General features: G+C 37.5%; 1 protein-coding gene across 1 annotated transcript in view; it reads right to left on the bottom strand.

The window, feature by feature from the left end:
- SEC11A (SEC11 homolog A, signal peptidase complex subunit) overlaps window positions 1-16,496 on the bottom strand; it is an 87,525-nt gene that overhangs the window by 13,584 nt on the left and 57,445 nt on the right. The window contains 2 exon segments of the mRNA XM_042781557.1: window positions 1,597-1,746; window positions 11,864-11,973. Coding sequence (XP_042637491.1) covers window positions 1,597-1,746; window positions 11,864-11,973 — 260 coding nt within the window.

The raw sequence follows: 16,496 nt of genomic DNA, 5'->3' as shown, positions 1-16,496 counted from the left end.
AGTCACGTGGCCCCATATTTAAGAACAATGTAGTACTATTAACCAAATGATAATTCCAACCAGGTAACTCAGTCTCCCCAAAGAAAAAAGGAAATTAGAAACTTCTTAATATTGATAGAGTCTGTCATCTAAATAGGCCTGCAAGGCCTCTCAAGAGTCTAAAAAATACTACAAAAAATCCAAGATTACAGGTAACATACAGCTTAAAATATTCAGGATTCTGTTAAAAATTATTTTGAAAGTTTAAGGAATGTGAAATTAACATGTGCCACTGAACCATCCATGAAAGAAGATGAACAATTCTGAAATAAAATTCTGTGACTCTCACTCATAGTCAAAGGACTACATGTAAAAACAGAGAAACTGCTCTAGTCAAAGCAGGGCCTGGGCTTAATTTGATTCTCTCTAGTAAGTTCAAGGGAAACACCATTTTGCTCATACCACCACAAATTCACTTTGCAAATCTGAAGAAGATTATCTCTACTGAATTAACCTCTACAATTTCAAAACAAATTTCTAAAAACTTAAAAGCTATCTCTCCCATCCAATAAACCTTAGGATGTCATTTTAAGATTATAATCTGTCAAAATATATACTGAAATCTGGAGGAAAAAAAAAATAGCATTAGGGTCTTTATTTTATCAATGAAGAAAGAATTCTTCGAAACTAGAATGTTTACAGACATTAGAAAAAAAAAAAAAAATGGTTGACAGTTTCCCCTTCTTTAGGTGGAAAAAATAAACTAGAAGGTGGTAAAATTAAGATAAACTATTAATTTAGAGCTTCCTTATATTCAAGAACCTAAGTCACTCCCCACTGCCTTCCACCCCCTAGCCCCGTGTGTTCCCCAGGACACTTCTCTTATTTTTCTTTTCTTCCCTCTGAAAGTTTTCCTAACTAGAAATACCACATATTTGGAAGGGAGGGAAAGAGGAGTATGTACCTGGACAGGGAATCATAGGCTTAGAAATCAAAGAGATCTTATAATGCATCTTGCTGAGTCTCTTCATATTTCAGACATGAAATTAAGGCCCAGCGAGGTGAAATTATTTGTTCACTGTTATGTCCTACCATCACCTGCCAGGTGATTCTGGTTATACATAGACCCTTTCAGATTCTAAAAATGCCAAGTGTCTATATATAAAGGAATAACTTAGGTATCAGATAGTTTCTTTGGAATTTGGAGAAGTTGATAAATTTATCCTTACTTGGAATATCTGTTAGAATGTCTTAGAGGTTTTTTGTTTGTTTTGTTTTTTTAAAGACAGCAATCACCTCATTATATTACACTGGAAGATACTATTTGAAATCAATCTTTACGTTTTCTGGTTTCATATACAGGATTAGTTATCAGGCTGGGAAGTAGAAAGGAACTAAGAAAAACCTTCGGAAAAATATTCAAGGAAAAAAATGCATTAATAAATAGCTATTTACATTTTTCTGAATGTTCACAAACCTTCAGACAGTCATAAAAATATATTGAAAGAAGAGTCTAGGGGTTCGCTACCCTTCTCAATCTTAGGCTATCAAAATTAAACACCGAAAATACTAAAATATAAAAACCTTACAAATGAAGAATATATGTTTTACACATACTTTTCATGAATTTTCAAGACACGGTGAACTATAGGAATCTCCCTTCCTTCTATCCTAAAAACAACAATTTCTCCCACTCGTATGGGATCTTCAACTCGATTTGTTAGAAAGAGAAGATCTCCTCTATGAAATGCAGGTTCCATGCTGCCACTGGAAAGAAAAGAACATAATTAGAAAAAAAAATCTGAGATTAAATTGCCTTTCAAAATTAGACATTCCAATTGTGGAGAAATGGTTGAATGGGGAACCTAAACTACTGTGTAAACCTTCACTGAAAACACAATAAAGCATTATTTGAAATAAATTAAAAAAAAAATTCAACATTCAATAAAACAATCAAAAGTACACTTCTGGAGTATACTCAATACCTTAACAACTATATCAACAGAAATTTACATTATTCTCAAAATATGGTTTCACCAGAGTTCTAATAAAGATTTTTTTAGTTATTAGCCTTCACTACCTAGTTCCATTTCAAGCATTACTATTCAAAGAAGCTTAAATCTTTTTTTTTTTTTTAAAGTAGCTTAAATCTTGAAAAGGGCAATGCTACTAATTCCTTAACCTTTTAAAATTTCAAATGACAGACAGACTATAAAAGGAAAGAATGAACTTTAAAAATACTGCTCTTATTCTCATTTCCTCTGGGAAAAAAAAAATTCAAATATTCAAATAAGAATGAGATCATCTTTGTCTGCCATTTATAAAGATTCAGACCAAGATGACCTTCTGGGTTCAATCCATTAAGAAGGAGAAACAGTTCAGCAAGTCAAAGAATAGTCAGCTACAGAGATAACACTTGAATTATCAATTTATTTTTGTTTTGTTTTATTTTAAAGAGAAACAAGAAAGAAAACAAAAGACTAGAGGAGAGATTTTTGCCTAATAATTTCAGAAACCAGGAAAAGGTTCAATTCCGTGGAAACTGATGGGAGAATTCTATAGGAATGTCTTACCTCTCACCTGATCTATCCTACACTAAGTTCTAAAAATGTCCTACAATATTTGAATTAATGAATCTTTTCTATGAAAAATTATCCCATCTTTTCAGAATTCAAGCTGTAGTTTTTAGTAACAATTAATTTAGTAAGGAGAAAATGGACAGGCAAGGAATAACATTCAACACAGGAATAATGATGATGTTTTAAACACTTTACTTTGAAGACTCTGATCCCACTACATAAATAAGGCTGGCAATGGTTCTCAAGCTTTGCTGCAAACTAGAATCATCTGGTGAACTTTTTAAAAATCCCAATGTCCTGGTCATACCCCAAACCATTTAAATTAGACTGTCTGTAGATGGGAGATAGGCGTCAGTATTTTATACAGATCTCAGGTGGTTCCAATGTGTAGAAAAATTTGGAAAGCATTAAGAATATGGATCTTCACCTCTGAGGACTTAGGTTTTCGACTCTGGGTACATACTTGGTCTTAAAACCTTTGTGAAGGTTCCTCATGGGGAAATGAATTCCTTTTTTCACAAGGTGTTCAGATAGAAAATGGGACATCTGTTTGGTGAGAATATTATAGTAGGTATTCTAGACACCTAGTTTTCAAGTTTTTACTTTCATTATTTTTAATGCATTCCATTTCAAATATAATTTATGTACAGTGAAATACACAAAACTTAAGTGACATGGGTCAATGCTTTTTTTTTTGCAGTGTTCCCTCCCCTTGCCCCGCCCCGGCAAACAACAAAGTTTCCCTCCATATATAAACCATTTCTTGACCCTCCACAACAATGAACTAATACTATATTTGTCCTTTTGTGATTGACTTATTTCACTCAATATAATGTCCTCCAAGTTCATCTACATTATGTGGTGTTTTGCAGACTTTACATTATTCTTTAGTGCTACATAGCATTCCATTATGTGTTTGTACATAGTTTGGTCATCCACTCTTCTGCTATAAATCTTAGTGATAAGTCCCTTGCCAGATATGTAATTATCGGCAAATATGAATTTGTTGTTGTCATTTTTGTTATGTGCTTTTTTGTGGTGTCCATTTCCTTTGTTCCATATAATTTTTTATGCTGAGTTTGTTTTGTTTATGCATCATGTTACCACTTCCTTCACTGCTATTGTTTTAGTATTTGCAGAATATTTATGGTGGTCCTCTTTTTTGATCTGAAGGTTTATTATTTTTCTTTGAGGTTACAGTTTTCTTCCCAAGTGTAGAACAGTCCGTTGTATCTTGTAGTTCTCCTGATTTCCCTACCATCTAGAAGGTCTGTAACAAGACAGTTTTTTTCCTCTTTTTGGTTTGTAGTTGTCCTCATTTGTCAATTGGTATCTCTGGTTCCCTGTTTACAATCTTGTAGGCTTATTTACTTTGGATACTTCCATAGCTGGGTTGGTTTCTGGGTTATATCATCATGTGTGTTAATGGTCAGTTGTTGTTGGCTGTTGTTGCTTCTCTGTCCAAAGGACTCCCTTTAGCATCTCTTGTAAGGTTGGTCTGGTTTTAACAAATTCCTTAATTTCTGCTTATCTGGAAATGTCCTAATTTCATACTTGAGGGACAATTCTATCAGGTACATAATTCTTTCAGGGTTTTATATATACCATCCCATTGTCTTCTCGCCTGCGTGGTTTCTGTCAAGAAATCTGTGCTTAGTCTTATTGGTTGCTCCTTGTAGGTAACTTTTCGTTTTTCCCGTGCTGGTCTCATGATTCTTTCTTTGTCTTTGGTTTTGGTGAGTTTGATGATGATATGTCTGTGTGATTTTTTTGGGGGGTCTATGCTGTTTAGGCTTTGTTGGACATCCTGAATGGATATATTCTCATCTTTCATCATACCAGGAAATTTTTCTTCCAACAAATCATGGACTATTTTCTCTGTGGTTTTATTTGTCTCTTCCTGTTGTGGAATTCTGATTACACGTAGGTTATTCCTTTTGATAGTATTACACATGAACCTTAGGCTTTCTTCATTTTGTTTTGATCTTTTTTCTGAGTGATCCCTTTCCAAAGAAGTGTTTGGGTATTTGCCTTCAATCTCCCTAATTCTGTCTTCTATTGATTCAATTCTGCTACTTTGCCCATTCAATGTCTTATCTATTTATGAAAATTTAGTATTAATCTTCCAGATTTCTGTGTGTAGATTTTGTATCATTTCTAATTTTTCATTTATTTTGTCATTTTGTTCTTGTATTGTCTTTTGAAATTGTTCTAGGGTTTTCTCTGTGTTTTCCTTGATCTGTCTCTCAATTCACTGAAGATACATAAATATAATTCTTTTGAATTCCTTATCAGGGAGTTCCAATGCTGCATCTTCCTCAGGGATGTGTTTTGGGTCTGTATCCTGGTCCCTTGTTTCTCCTGCTTTATCTTGTTTCTTTGTGTGGACTGTGATGCTCTGTTATCTCTGAAGCATTGTGACGTTTTTATGTTTATATTTAAGTGGTGATTGTATGTTGGAGTGACTTGCCTACGATTTGATTTTCGCTTTCTTTGTTTGTATGTTATCTACACAAGCAGGGTATTGTGCTCCTCTATTCGCTAGATGACAGCACTTAGACACTCACCACCTGTCTCCTTTCCTGTTGTCAGCCTCTCATATGTCCCTGGTGACCTTGGCAAACAGAGCCTATTCTTAGGTCTCTGGAATCTGAATGAGAATGCTATCACTTTAAAATCCAAAATGTTTGCCACTTGTAAAGATTCAAATTGGCTCTACCCTTGGTCACTTTAAATATCCAAAATGGCCACCACTTGTAAACATTCAAAATGGCTGTGGCCTCGGTCAGTTTAAATATCCAAAATGGCCACAGCCTGTAAGCATTCAAAATGGCTACGCCCTCCGTCACTTTAAACATTCAAAATGGCTGTGTCCTCCAGATAGCGCACAGTCAACAGCTCAGTCTGTCTCCCTCCTTGCTGTTTCCCTTCCTGGTCAGAGGTCATTAGTGCAGTCATCCCTGCAGCCTTTGGTGACCAGGGCTGATCTTTACGTCAATTCTTCGGTCTCAACACTACTTGGAAATATTCAGGCTGTTGGTCCTGTCAGCGTAGCTGACAGTCCGCCGCTCTGATCGTCTCTGTACTCACTGTTTTCATTCAGGTTTTCCATTAGTTGGTGGCTAATCCACTTCTGTATAGTTCCTTTCAAAGTTCAGGGCTCCAGGATTATCATCTGTATCCCTGTCCACTGGTTTTTCTCTTCTTTGTTGAAGAGGGTCTGTGTCACTTGTCTGCCTATTTCTCTATCTTACTGGAAGTCTTGATTGTATCTTACTTTGATTTTTTTAAAAATCAGTGGTATCTTTTGCTCAAATAAAACTCCGCTTTAAAAGTACATAAATAAAACAGATAAAAGCTGAGTTGCTCTGATGGAATAAGGACTCATCTTATTATACTCTTACTGTATGCAGAGTGCTATTCTAAGTATTTTTTTAAGCAATCTTCAGAACAACTCTATAAAGTAGGTACTATTATTATTCCAACTTTATAGGCAAGGAGACTGAGGCCTAATGTTATACATCTATAAAATGATAACAATGGGAAACAAACTAAGGGAATCCACCGGAATCTACTTTCACTGTGCTAAACTGCCTCTGAGCCACTCTGGAATTTCACGCAGGGAGTAGTACCACAATCAAATCTGCATTTAAGAAAGATAATTTCAGAAGCTAGAAAGTTTATAGAAGGCACTCATTTGTCGAGTTAATGAGTGAACTGGAAATGGATGACATGGCAGATTGGGAGATGAGTTACCCAGGCGATTATTTATAAATGAATACTTGGCAACTATTAAAAGTGTTATTAAAAATTCACTGTAAACATAGATACAGGAGGATACAGAGAAAAAGAGAAAAGGATAAATATCTAGAATTATCATAATTATATATCAAATATGTGAGAAAGGAGACTAAGAAGTTAATAGTAATGATATTTCAGTTATGAATGACTTAGTTTCATCTGGCCACTATGGCGGCATAAGTGCCTAAGGCATCTGACTGCTAACCAGAAGGCTGACAGTTCAAGCCCACCAGCCACTCTTCAGAAGGAAGACCGGGCAAGCTACTTCCGCAGAGATACTGCTTCAGAAACCCAAGGAGGGGTTGCTATGAGTCGACTCGACTTGACGGCAGCGGGTTTAGTTTCATCTAGATCTTCTGTGTTTTCAACATTTCCTATAATTAAAATATATTAATGTTTTTCTGACTATAAAAGCATCTTTTAAAAGGTCATTACAATAGCTCTGGCAAGAAATGGTAAGGATTTAAAATAGAAAAAGAGCAGGGAGGACTACAAAAGGGTTAAGGGTCAACTAGAGGGGTGAAATAACAACTGTAGTGGCCAACTGAGCATGACAGGAGAGGAATCAAGAGCGACTTGTAGGTCTGTAATACTGGCAAGTGAGTAGATGGCAGTGACCATCACAGAAGCAGGAAGAAGAATAAGCATGTGGGAAAAGATGTCTTGTTATGAGGAGTTTCAAGTTCTGCCTCAACATCCAGATGGAGATGTCTAGTGCAGAGTGAAAATAATTCTAGACTTCGGGAAAGAGAGTTAGGTGAGAGATAAAGATTTAAGAATTCAGATACAGATAGTAATTAAAAGCAGAGTTGTGGATAAGATAACATGGAAGTTTTGTAGAAAGAGGACCATTCAAGAAACAAACTGGGGGAAACTTTTAAAACATTAAATACACTTCTATTATTTGATTAAACTCTACTTTTAAATTTACTCTTGATGTATCAGTAATGATAGATCCAATGAAACTCACTGCCATCGAGTTGGTTTAGACTCATAGCGACTCTACTGTTTCCAAGCCTGTAAATCTTTTTTTAAAATTTTATTGTGATTTGGGTGGAAGTTTACAGAGCAAATTCATTTTCCATACAGCAATTCATACACATTTTGTCTCATGACATTGCAATCCCCCACAATGTAACAACAGCTCTTTCCCTACTTTCTCCCCATAGTTACCTCTTCCCTGTGCCCTTCCCTCCCATGCACTCCCACTCCCCCAAGCTGTCTCTCTGTGCAAACACTGCCCTTATGTTTTCTCATGATTGATTGCTCCAAAGAGTGTATCTACCTGATGTAAATGTTCATCCCATATGCCTGTCCACTGTTCGGCTGGAAGTCACAGGAATGAGTTCAATTGCAGAACCAAAGGGTAACTAACTAGGGGCCATAGTCTTATGGGTACCAGGCTCTGTCAGACCAGCAAACCTGGTCTTTTTTTTTTTTTATGATTTTGAGTTTTCTTCCACATTGTTCTCCCACTCTATCCAGGATCTCTTGCACTGATACCCCTCCGAGTGGTTGACAGTGGTAGCCAGGCACAATCTAGTTCTTCTGGTCTTATGGTCATATACACTGAGGATGGCATGGTCTACCAGTCCCCTGGATTAATTGTTTCCATGTGTCTTTGTTTTTTTTTTCATTTTTCTTTGCTCTGGATGAGGAGAGACCCATCGTTGCATCTAAATGGCTGCTTGCAAGGTTTTAAGACCTCAGTCACAACTCACCAAAGTAGGATGTAGAACAATGTTTTTGCATAGTACGTTATGCCAATTGAGCTTGATGTCCCCTGCAACCACAGTCCTGAGCCTGTAGGTCCAACTACTCACTCCCTCAAGATAGCTGGATGTGATAGTTGAAGATGTGTCAACTTGGCTGGACTCCAGTTGTGAGTGGTGGTTCCCATGATGGATCACATGACTGAGTTCTGAGCGGCCGGTCTGCCCAAGGGGAGTTTTCCCAGGGGTGTGGCCTACCTGCAATGCTATCCCAAGGACAGGCTGGAAGAACGGCATTCCAGATTATATACTTCTTTGAGTGAGCGGCTCGCCGCTCGCTCTGGAGGTTTCGGATTCATCCTTTGTTGGGAACAGCGACCAGCGTGCTGCGTGTCAGCTTGATTCTCTCGGCTCTGTTGTGCTTACGGGAACCAGGCGGCTCCGGGCCTCATCTCCTCCAGAGACGAACTTTGTGGCTTGAACTCCTCTGCCGTGCATGCGAAAGCCAGGCGGCTCCGGGCCCCATCCCCCTCCAGAGACGAACTTTGTGGCTTGAACTCCTCTGCCATGCGTGCGAAAGCCAGGCGGCTCCGGGCCCCATCCCCCTCCAGAGACGAACTTTCCAGCTTGAACTTGTCGGCTTCTACACGCTTGTGAGCCATTTACCTAAGATAAATCTCTCTCTCTCTTTTTCTCTCTATAAATATATATATACACTTTGCTGGTTTTTGTGTTTCTCTAGAGAACCCAATCCAACACACTGGATGTGGCCAAAAAGCCACCACAACCTTGCCCCTGGTCGGCTCTACTATATACCTGGACATTCTTACAGCACACATAAATATGTATGTAGAAACATTGTCTGCTAACCCTATCCATGTTCATGGGCACACTCCCCCCTGCCTAGACATACCTGATCATTCAGCCTGTTCACCCATCTATCTACCCATAGATCAATGCTTGCCATCACTGACAATGTGGTACTGTACAGCCAAGGCTGTAACACTTTACGGAAGCAGAGAACCTCCTCTTTGTTCTGTGGAATAGCTGGTGGGTTTGAACCAGGGACTGTTTGGTTAGCAGCTAAATGCCTTAACCACTAAACCACAAGAGCTCCTTAAATCTTATAAGCAGTTACATGTAAAACATTTTAATTAAAAAAAAAAAAAAAATGATTTCAGCTCTATAAAGGGGAAAAAAAACCAGTTGTGAGCATTCCTTAAAATTTCAATTAATAAAAATAAATAACATGAAGGTATTTATTTTTACCCACAAAGGCTTCCAGGTCTAAAAGTGGATTCCAGGTCTAAAGTGGCTTCCTGGTTAGCCTGAGACCTCTGAGGCATATCTGGTTCCAGGTAACAATTACATTCCTTGAAGTTACATGAAACCACTCATTCACACAAATAACCTTTTCTAGTGACTACTTCTTCCTGTTCCAGTCTTGACTGGCTCCTTCTCTAACACAATCTGCTTTATCTTAATTTCTTTTCTTTATTCCAGATCAGCAATTAGAAAAGTTAAGAATATAAATAACCTAGCTATAAAAAAACATAGTATAAAACCACCTCTAAGTCCCAACTGGTATTCTAATTTTTCCATGAACTACTTATAGGCACAGAAGTATTTTGAGCAAGTCCTCCCGTCTAATCTCCTGTTCATTCCAATATCCCCAGTTAAGAGGAAATCAGCTTATCCTTAAACACCTTCACTGAAGGGAACTAAACCTGAAATAATCCTGAAGAATCTCCACAAGAAGCCTCCTGGGCCCTATTTCTACATCTTGCCCCCAGAATACCAATTATGCAGTGCCTAAGGCATTTGACTGCTTATCAGAAGGTTGGCTATTCAAGCCCACCAGCTGCTAAGATGGGGCAATATGCCTCTGTAAAGATTAACTTCCTTGGAAAGCCAATGGAGGTCACTATGAGTTGGAATCAACTGAATGGCAATACTTTTTTTTTCTCCCCCTCCATCAATTAATGTTGGAACAATTCACAAACTAATGCTCTCCATTGAATTTAAGGCTGGCTGGAAACTTTGTTGTTGTTGTTGTTGTCATGTGCCATCCAGTAAGACCCGACTCATAGTGACCCCTCCTTGGGTTTCCGAGGCAGTATCACTACAGAAGTAGATTGCCCAATCTTCCTTCCAAGGAGTAGCTGGTGGTTTGAACTGCCAGCCTTCGGGTTAGCTAGCAGTCAAGTGCCTTAGGCACTATGCTACCAGAGCTCCTGGCTGAAACTTAGGCTCCCATAATTATCTGAACTTGAAAGGTCCTCTGACATTATCTTAGTCTAATCTCATTTTACAAATGAAGAAACTGGTTCCGTGAATAAGTGACTTGACTAAGAGATTGTAGTTAGACGATGAAATAGCTAGAAACCCAAGCCTCTATATTTCCAAAGTAGTACATTAAATGTTTTTCCACCTAATAAAATCCATACATTTCTCTGGCTCAATAAAAATACAGTTGTGTTTGATTATTAGTAAAAGATAAAGCTAAGGTACAAGAAAGAAAACAGGAGTCTGCTGGAGCTGAAAGTACATCATAATATAGTAATTAAGGAGTCAAACATATCTTTTCAAAAGAAATACACCACTGTCTAAACTACAGATAACGTTAATGATTCAATTTATCTTATATTTATACTCCATTATTTCCAGAAAGGATTACAAATGGCTTGCAAAATTAAGCCCAAAATAAAACACAACTACAGTGACTCAAATAACCAAGTGGTAATTACCCAAATGAGTTACTAAATTAAGTTTTTAAATCACTAAACGTATCACTGCAAAGATTGGGAAGAGTGGAGAATAAAGAATAAAAAATATTTGTCAAGTTAAGAGATGGCATTAGTATCTTCAAAATTCCTTAAGTCTAATTTGTTGTTGTTGTGTGCCATGGAGTCGGCCCCGACTCATAGCGACCCCTCCTTGGGTTTCCAAGGTTGTATCACTACGGAAGTAGATTGCCCAACTTTCCTTCCAAGGAGTGGCTGGTGGGTTTGAACCGCCAGCCTTCTGTTTAGCAGTCAAGTGCCTTAGGCACTATGCTACCAGAGCTCCTTGAAGTCTAATTTAGAAGTGATATTTAAAGGTCAGCATGATGCTGTTGTTGTTATTGTGTGCCATCGAGTCAGACCCGACTCATATCAACCTCTCCTTAGGTTTCCGAGGTGGTATCACTACGGAAGTAGATTGCTCAACCTTCCTTCCAAAGAGTGGCTGGTGGGTTTGAACCACCAACCTTCTGGTTAGCAGTCAAGCATTTTAGGCACTATGCTACCAGAGCTCCTTGTCAGCATGATACACAGAAATAATTAGCGATGCTTTCTTTACTAACACTGGGAACATGCTGTAGAAAAACTCCTAATTCATGGAGCTCCTATAAAATCTAATGAACTAACAACTAAATATCAGGCCTGATAGATTAAAGTGGAGAGTGTAAGAGACAGAAGAATTTCAGGGAAAAAGTACAATAAAACACTTTCTTAAAGGGATTCATATAGCATGTGTCAAAAATAAAGCTCACATATAACCTTCGTATAGGAAGAGTATGAGCCCTTTGGAGTTCTGAATGGGAAGTGCCTAACAAGGTGAGACTTCCTTATAATTCAGTAGAAGGAATAACCAATTTTCTTTCCCACCCTCTTTTGGGAAAGAATAATTTTTAAGGAACTGATGTACTAGTCCCTGAGAATATGTCAACAGCTCAATTTCCCCCCCTCAATAAGATTCTTAATGCCATGCAACTGCACACCTTGAAAAGAAAAAAAAAAAAATTGTTACCTGAGCACCACTACAATTGGACTTTCACTTCCAGTTATTACCATTAACCCTTTCCAGATCATTAGTGCTGAGGAGACAATCATTCCAAAATTTAAGACTTGATAATAAAGCTGTAAGAACAAAAAAGAAGAGATCAGATCCACAATTATCTCCATTCATGAAAGCAAATGAGAGTAGCATCAATTTAAAAGTTTCAAGTATTACTATTAAGTCAGCTGAAGTTCTAAGATACTTTCCTTTAGATACTGTTACTGTAATAACTGCACTGTCAGCATCCCAGAACAGCCCTCTATTGTACCTTTCTGCTGCTTTGCTCAAACACCAGTTAGCTACTCATATAATCATTTCTAATTTTCAGAACCTTCCACACAAGTTATTTCATATGGGCCTCACAACCATCAGGGTAATTCAATCTCATCCATCCATACTACATAACAGCTTCTGAATGTCTCCAGTACTTAATTTTCTAAAACTTTTATCTGGCCTTTCATAATCATAGGATATTTAAGGACATTTGACCCCACTCCTTGACTTCATAGTTCAGGAAACATCTCAGAGATGGAAAGTAACTCTGCCAAAGTCATACAGCTTGTCAGTCATAATTAGGATATAAAGGCCAACCAGTCTTCTCTCTTACTAAACTTCCACTACTCCACAAATTCTAAACTTCTATGATTTGAATAAACTGATACAACAGCAAGGCCCTGGTGGCGTTCAGAAGCTAACAGAGAGGTCAGCAGTTCAAACCCACTCCACTTTGTGGGAGAAAATGAGGCAGTCTGTTTCCATAAAGATTTACAGCCTTGGAAACCCTATAGGGTTGCTATGAGTCCGAATCAACACGATGGCAGTAGATAGGTAAGTTGGTCTGCAAGTCAAAATCTATACAAAAGCACACTATTCACTAATATAAATATTCTATCTAAACAAAATTTTGAGAAATGTCATCTCATCTCTTTCTTTTCCTACCAATAATATTTATTCAAAAGTCAAACTTTTTACTGATATGGTAACCTAGGTGGTGCAAATGATTAAGTGTTTAAATACTAACCATAGGTTAATAGTTTTAACTACTACTTCTAGTAGGTTGGCGGTGTGAACCCACCCACAGGCATCTCAGGCTTGGTGATCTGCTTCCAAAAGGTCACAGCCATGAAAACCCTACATGGTGCAGCACATGGGGTCACTATGAATTGGCATTACCACCACAGCAACTGGTACTGGTAGCCTTTGCTTTCTTTACCACCATGTCTGCATGCTTACAAATGTATATAATCTGAAAAACAGTGTTCTCTTTCTAGTATTACAGGAAGTAAGGTGGCAGCTACCCCACCTTCTCACACCATTTGGCCACATTAGGATAATTATTAACAAGATATTGTGACACATGTAGAATAACAACCTCAGACTGAATAGTCCTATTATGTTTTTCTACAAAGTGACCAGAACAGTATGTCCTTCAATGTTGATCAAGGTGAAACAAGAAAAGAATGTTATTTATTGTAACCAATCAAAGCTCTGTATAATATCTTTTGTATGATATTATAACTATGATATGAGGATTAGTGTGTGCTTTTTATTTTCTTTTTCATTTTTAGGAACTTATGTGTAGAACTCTCCCAAAATGTCCCATACTGGAATAATGCACTTGACAATTTATGACACACTATAAGTAATATAAAAGCAGAAATTAAGAAAAGACTATGATAATAAATGCAACAAAATAAAAGTTAATATTTATTTTAAATACTATATTTTAACAGGCTACAGCCTGGATAATATATACTGTGCTTTTACTTATTTGTTGTTGTTGTTATGTGCTGTTGAGTCGGATCCGACTCATAGCGACCCCTCCTTGGGTTTCCAAGGCAGTATCACTACAGAAGTAGATTGCCCATCTTCCTTCCGAGGAGTGGCTGTTACTTATTAGAGTTATCAATATACTATTATATTTCCTATTATTGTAAGAGATTTTTGAAGCTCAAAATACAGGATATTTTCATAAAGTCAGACTTCAGTAATCTTAAGATAGTAATGATCATGGAAGTAAAAATGTGTCTTAGAATTACAAAACAGCAGTTGAAGTAACTTATCTTAATCCTAGCAAACAACTATGGATCTCAAATCAAGAGACTCACTCATACATAACCACAATTCCCCAGCTTTCTACCTCATAGAAGAAGCAGCGATTAGAAACCAGGGTATTAGTAGTAGATACAATAACATTAGCTGGAAGTAAAACTGATGAAGCTGGAAAATTGAAGCATACTCAGAACACATACTATTATTATAGCCCAATGAAGTCACTGATGGTCCCAGTGAGAATCTTAAATGTTCAACTAATGCCCAAGAAAAATATCCTTAACACAGGCTAAAGAGGCATAACCTCAAAAACAGTAAAAAAAGAAAAAAGAAAAAAAAAGTTTGATTTTAAGAAATCTGTTATAGCTACACAAGACAAATGAAAACATGTCTATAGCAGCTTCATTAATAACAGTCCCAGCCTAGTAATAACCCAAATGTCCGTCAACAAGTATAGAGATTGTTGTTGTTGTTGTTGTTGTGAGGTTCTGCTGAGTCAGTTTTGACTCACAGCAAACCTAAACAGAACAAAACACTGCCCAGTCCTGGGCCATCCTCAAAATTTTTGCTATTTAAGCCCACTATTACAGCCACTATGTCAATCCAACTCGTTGAACGTCTTCCTCTTTTTCCTGTCCTCTACTTTATCAAGCATGATGTCCTTCTCCAGGGACTGGTCCTTCCTGATAACATGTCCAAAGTACATGAGATGAAGTTTCACCACCTTCCCTTTTAAGGAGCATTCTTGGTATACTTTTTCCAAGACAGATTTGTTTGTTCTTCTGGCAGTTCATGGTATACTCGATATTGTTTGCCAATGCCAAAATTTGAAGGCATCAATCCTTCTTTGGTCTTCCTTATTCATTACCGAGATTTTGTATGCAAATAAGGCAAATGAAAATACCATGGGTTAGGTCAGACACACCTTAGTCCTCAAGGTGACATCTTTGCTTTTTGACATTTCCAAGATGTCTTTTGCAACAGACTGACCCAATGTAATACGTCCTTCGATTTCCTGACTGCTGTTTCCATGGATTTTTCCATGATTCTATGGATTTTCCATAGGAGCAAGTAAAATGAAATCCTTGACAACTTCAATCTTTTCTCCGTTTATCATGATGATGCTTATTGATTCAGTTGTAAGGATTTTTGTTTTACGTCAAGGTCTAATCCATACTAAAGGCTGTGTGGTCTTTGATCTTCATTCAAGATCCTCTTTGCTTTCAGAAAGCAAGGTTGCATCATCGGCACATCTCAGGTTGTTAATGAGTCTTCCTCCAATCCTGATACACGTTCTTCTTCATGTAGTCCATTTTCTCAAATTATTTGCTCAGCATACAGACTGAACAAATATGGTCAAACAACATAACTGTGACACACACCTTCCTGATTTTAAACCATGCATCCCCTTGTTCCGTTCCAAATAATGGACTTAATTAGGAATAGAAAGAAATGAACTACGGACTCACAACGGCATATATAAATCTAAAAATATATATGCTGTTCTGGCCAAGTTGGAGTAATGGTGATTGTATTTACCTTCCTGCCTGAAGTATCTAAAACACTGGACAAAGTATGTGAAACAAGGATTTTCAGACATGGACAATGGGCAGTGCAGGACTATGAATACTCAGAAAGGGGAAACGAATGAGGTAAGCCCTACAGTTGCCCTAACTTACAAACTAAAGAGTGTTTCCACACCACAGAGCAAAGAAAAACGTAGGTGAAGCCTGGCAGTCTCCTTGACTTATGGATAAAGAATCTGTAGATGGAAAAACAGGTAGAGATCACAGGACAGAGTACTAGAAAAGGGAGAGCTACACAGAGATCTGCAGAAGGCCTCTCCTCAAGTCTTCAGCTGAGCAGTGATCAACACACGTGTATGAGGGAACTACCTGAGGATAGAAAAAGAGCCTCTCCTCAAGTCTTCAGCTGAGCAGTGATCAACACATATGTATGAGGGAACTACCCAAGGACAGAAAAAGAGCTATATAAAGGAGCAGATGTACAATTCCCAAAGCTTACAGAGAACAGGAATAGTTTGTATTTCCACCAGCCAGAGTGGTAATCTTTATAATAGATAGTGGGTACAATACTAAGGGAGATGTCCCTCAGTTGTGGTGTAAGATTAGCCCTAGTGCTGTGGATCTGCCTAAGAAAACTTTTCAAAAGGCTCAAAAGGATCAAACTGTTTCCAAGATAACTGCATACTAAAATAAAGCTTAAGAATAATTATATGCATAAAAAAGTACTCAACAAGGTAAAATTCACAATGTCTAGCATGCACATGCAAAGAGGAAGGAAAACAGGATGCATAGTAAGAAAAATCAATACTAGAAACAGACCCCAGAATGACAAAGATGACAGAATTAGTAGACAAGGAGATGAAAACAGTATGTTCAAGAAAATGAAGAAAAGACTAAGCATGTTTTTCTTTTTTTAATTTTTTTAAATTGTGATTTGGGTGAAGATTTAAAGAGCAAATTCACTTTCTATACAGCAGTTCACATATACTTTGTCTCATGTCATTGACCACAGTTTACCACAATGC

Source organism: Orycteropus afer, unplaced genomic scaffold (assembly GCF_000298275.1).
Source record: "Orycteropus afer afer isolate SDZICR_OR568_19922 unplaced genomic scaffold, OryAfe1.0 scaffold00132, whole genome shotgun sequence".
NCBI classification, from domain to species: Eukaryota; Metazoa; Chordata; class Mammalia; order Tubulidentata; family Orycteropodidae; genus Orycteropus; species Orycteropus afer.
This window is presented reverse-complemented; position numbering and strand designations above follow the sequence as displayed.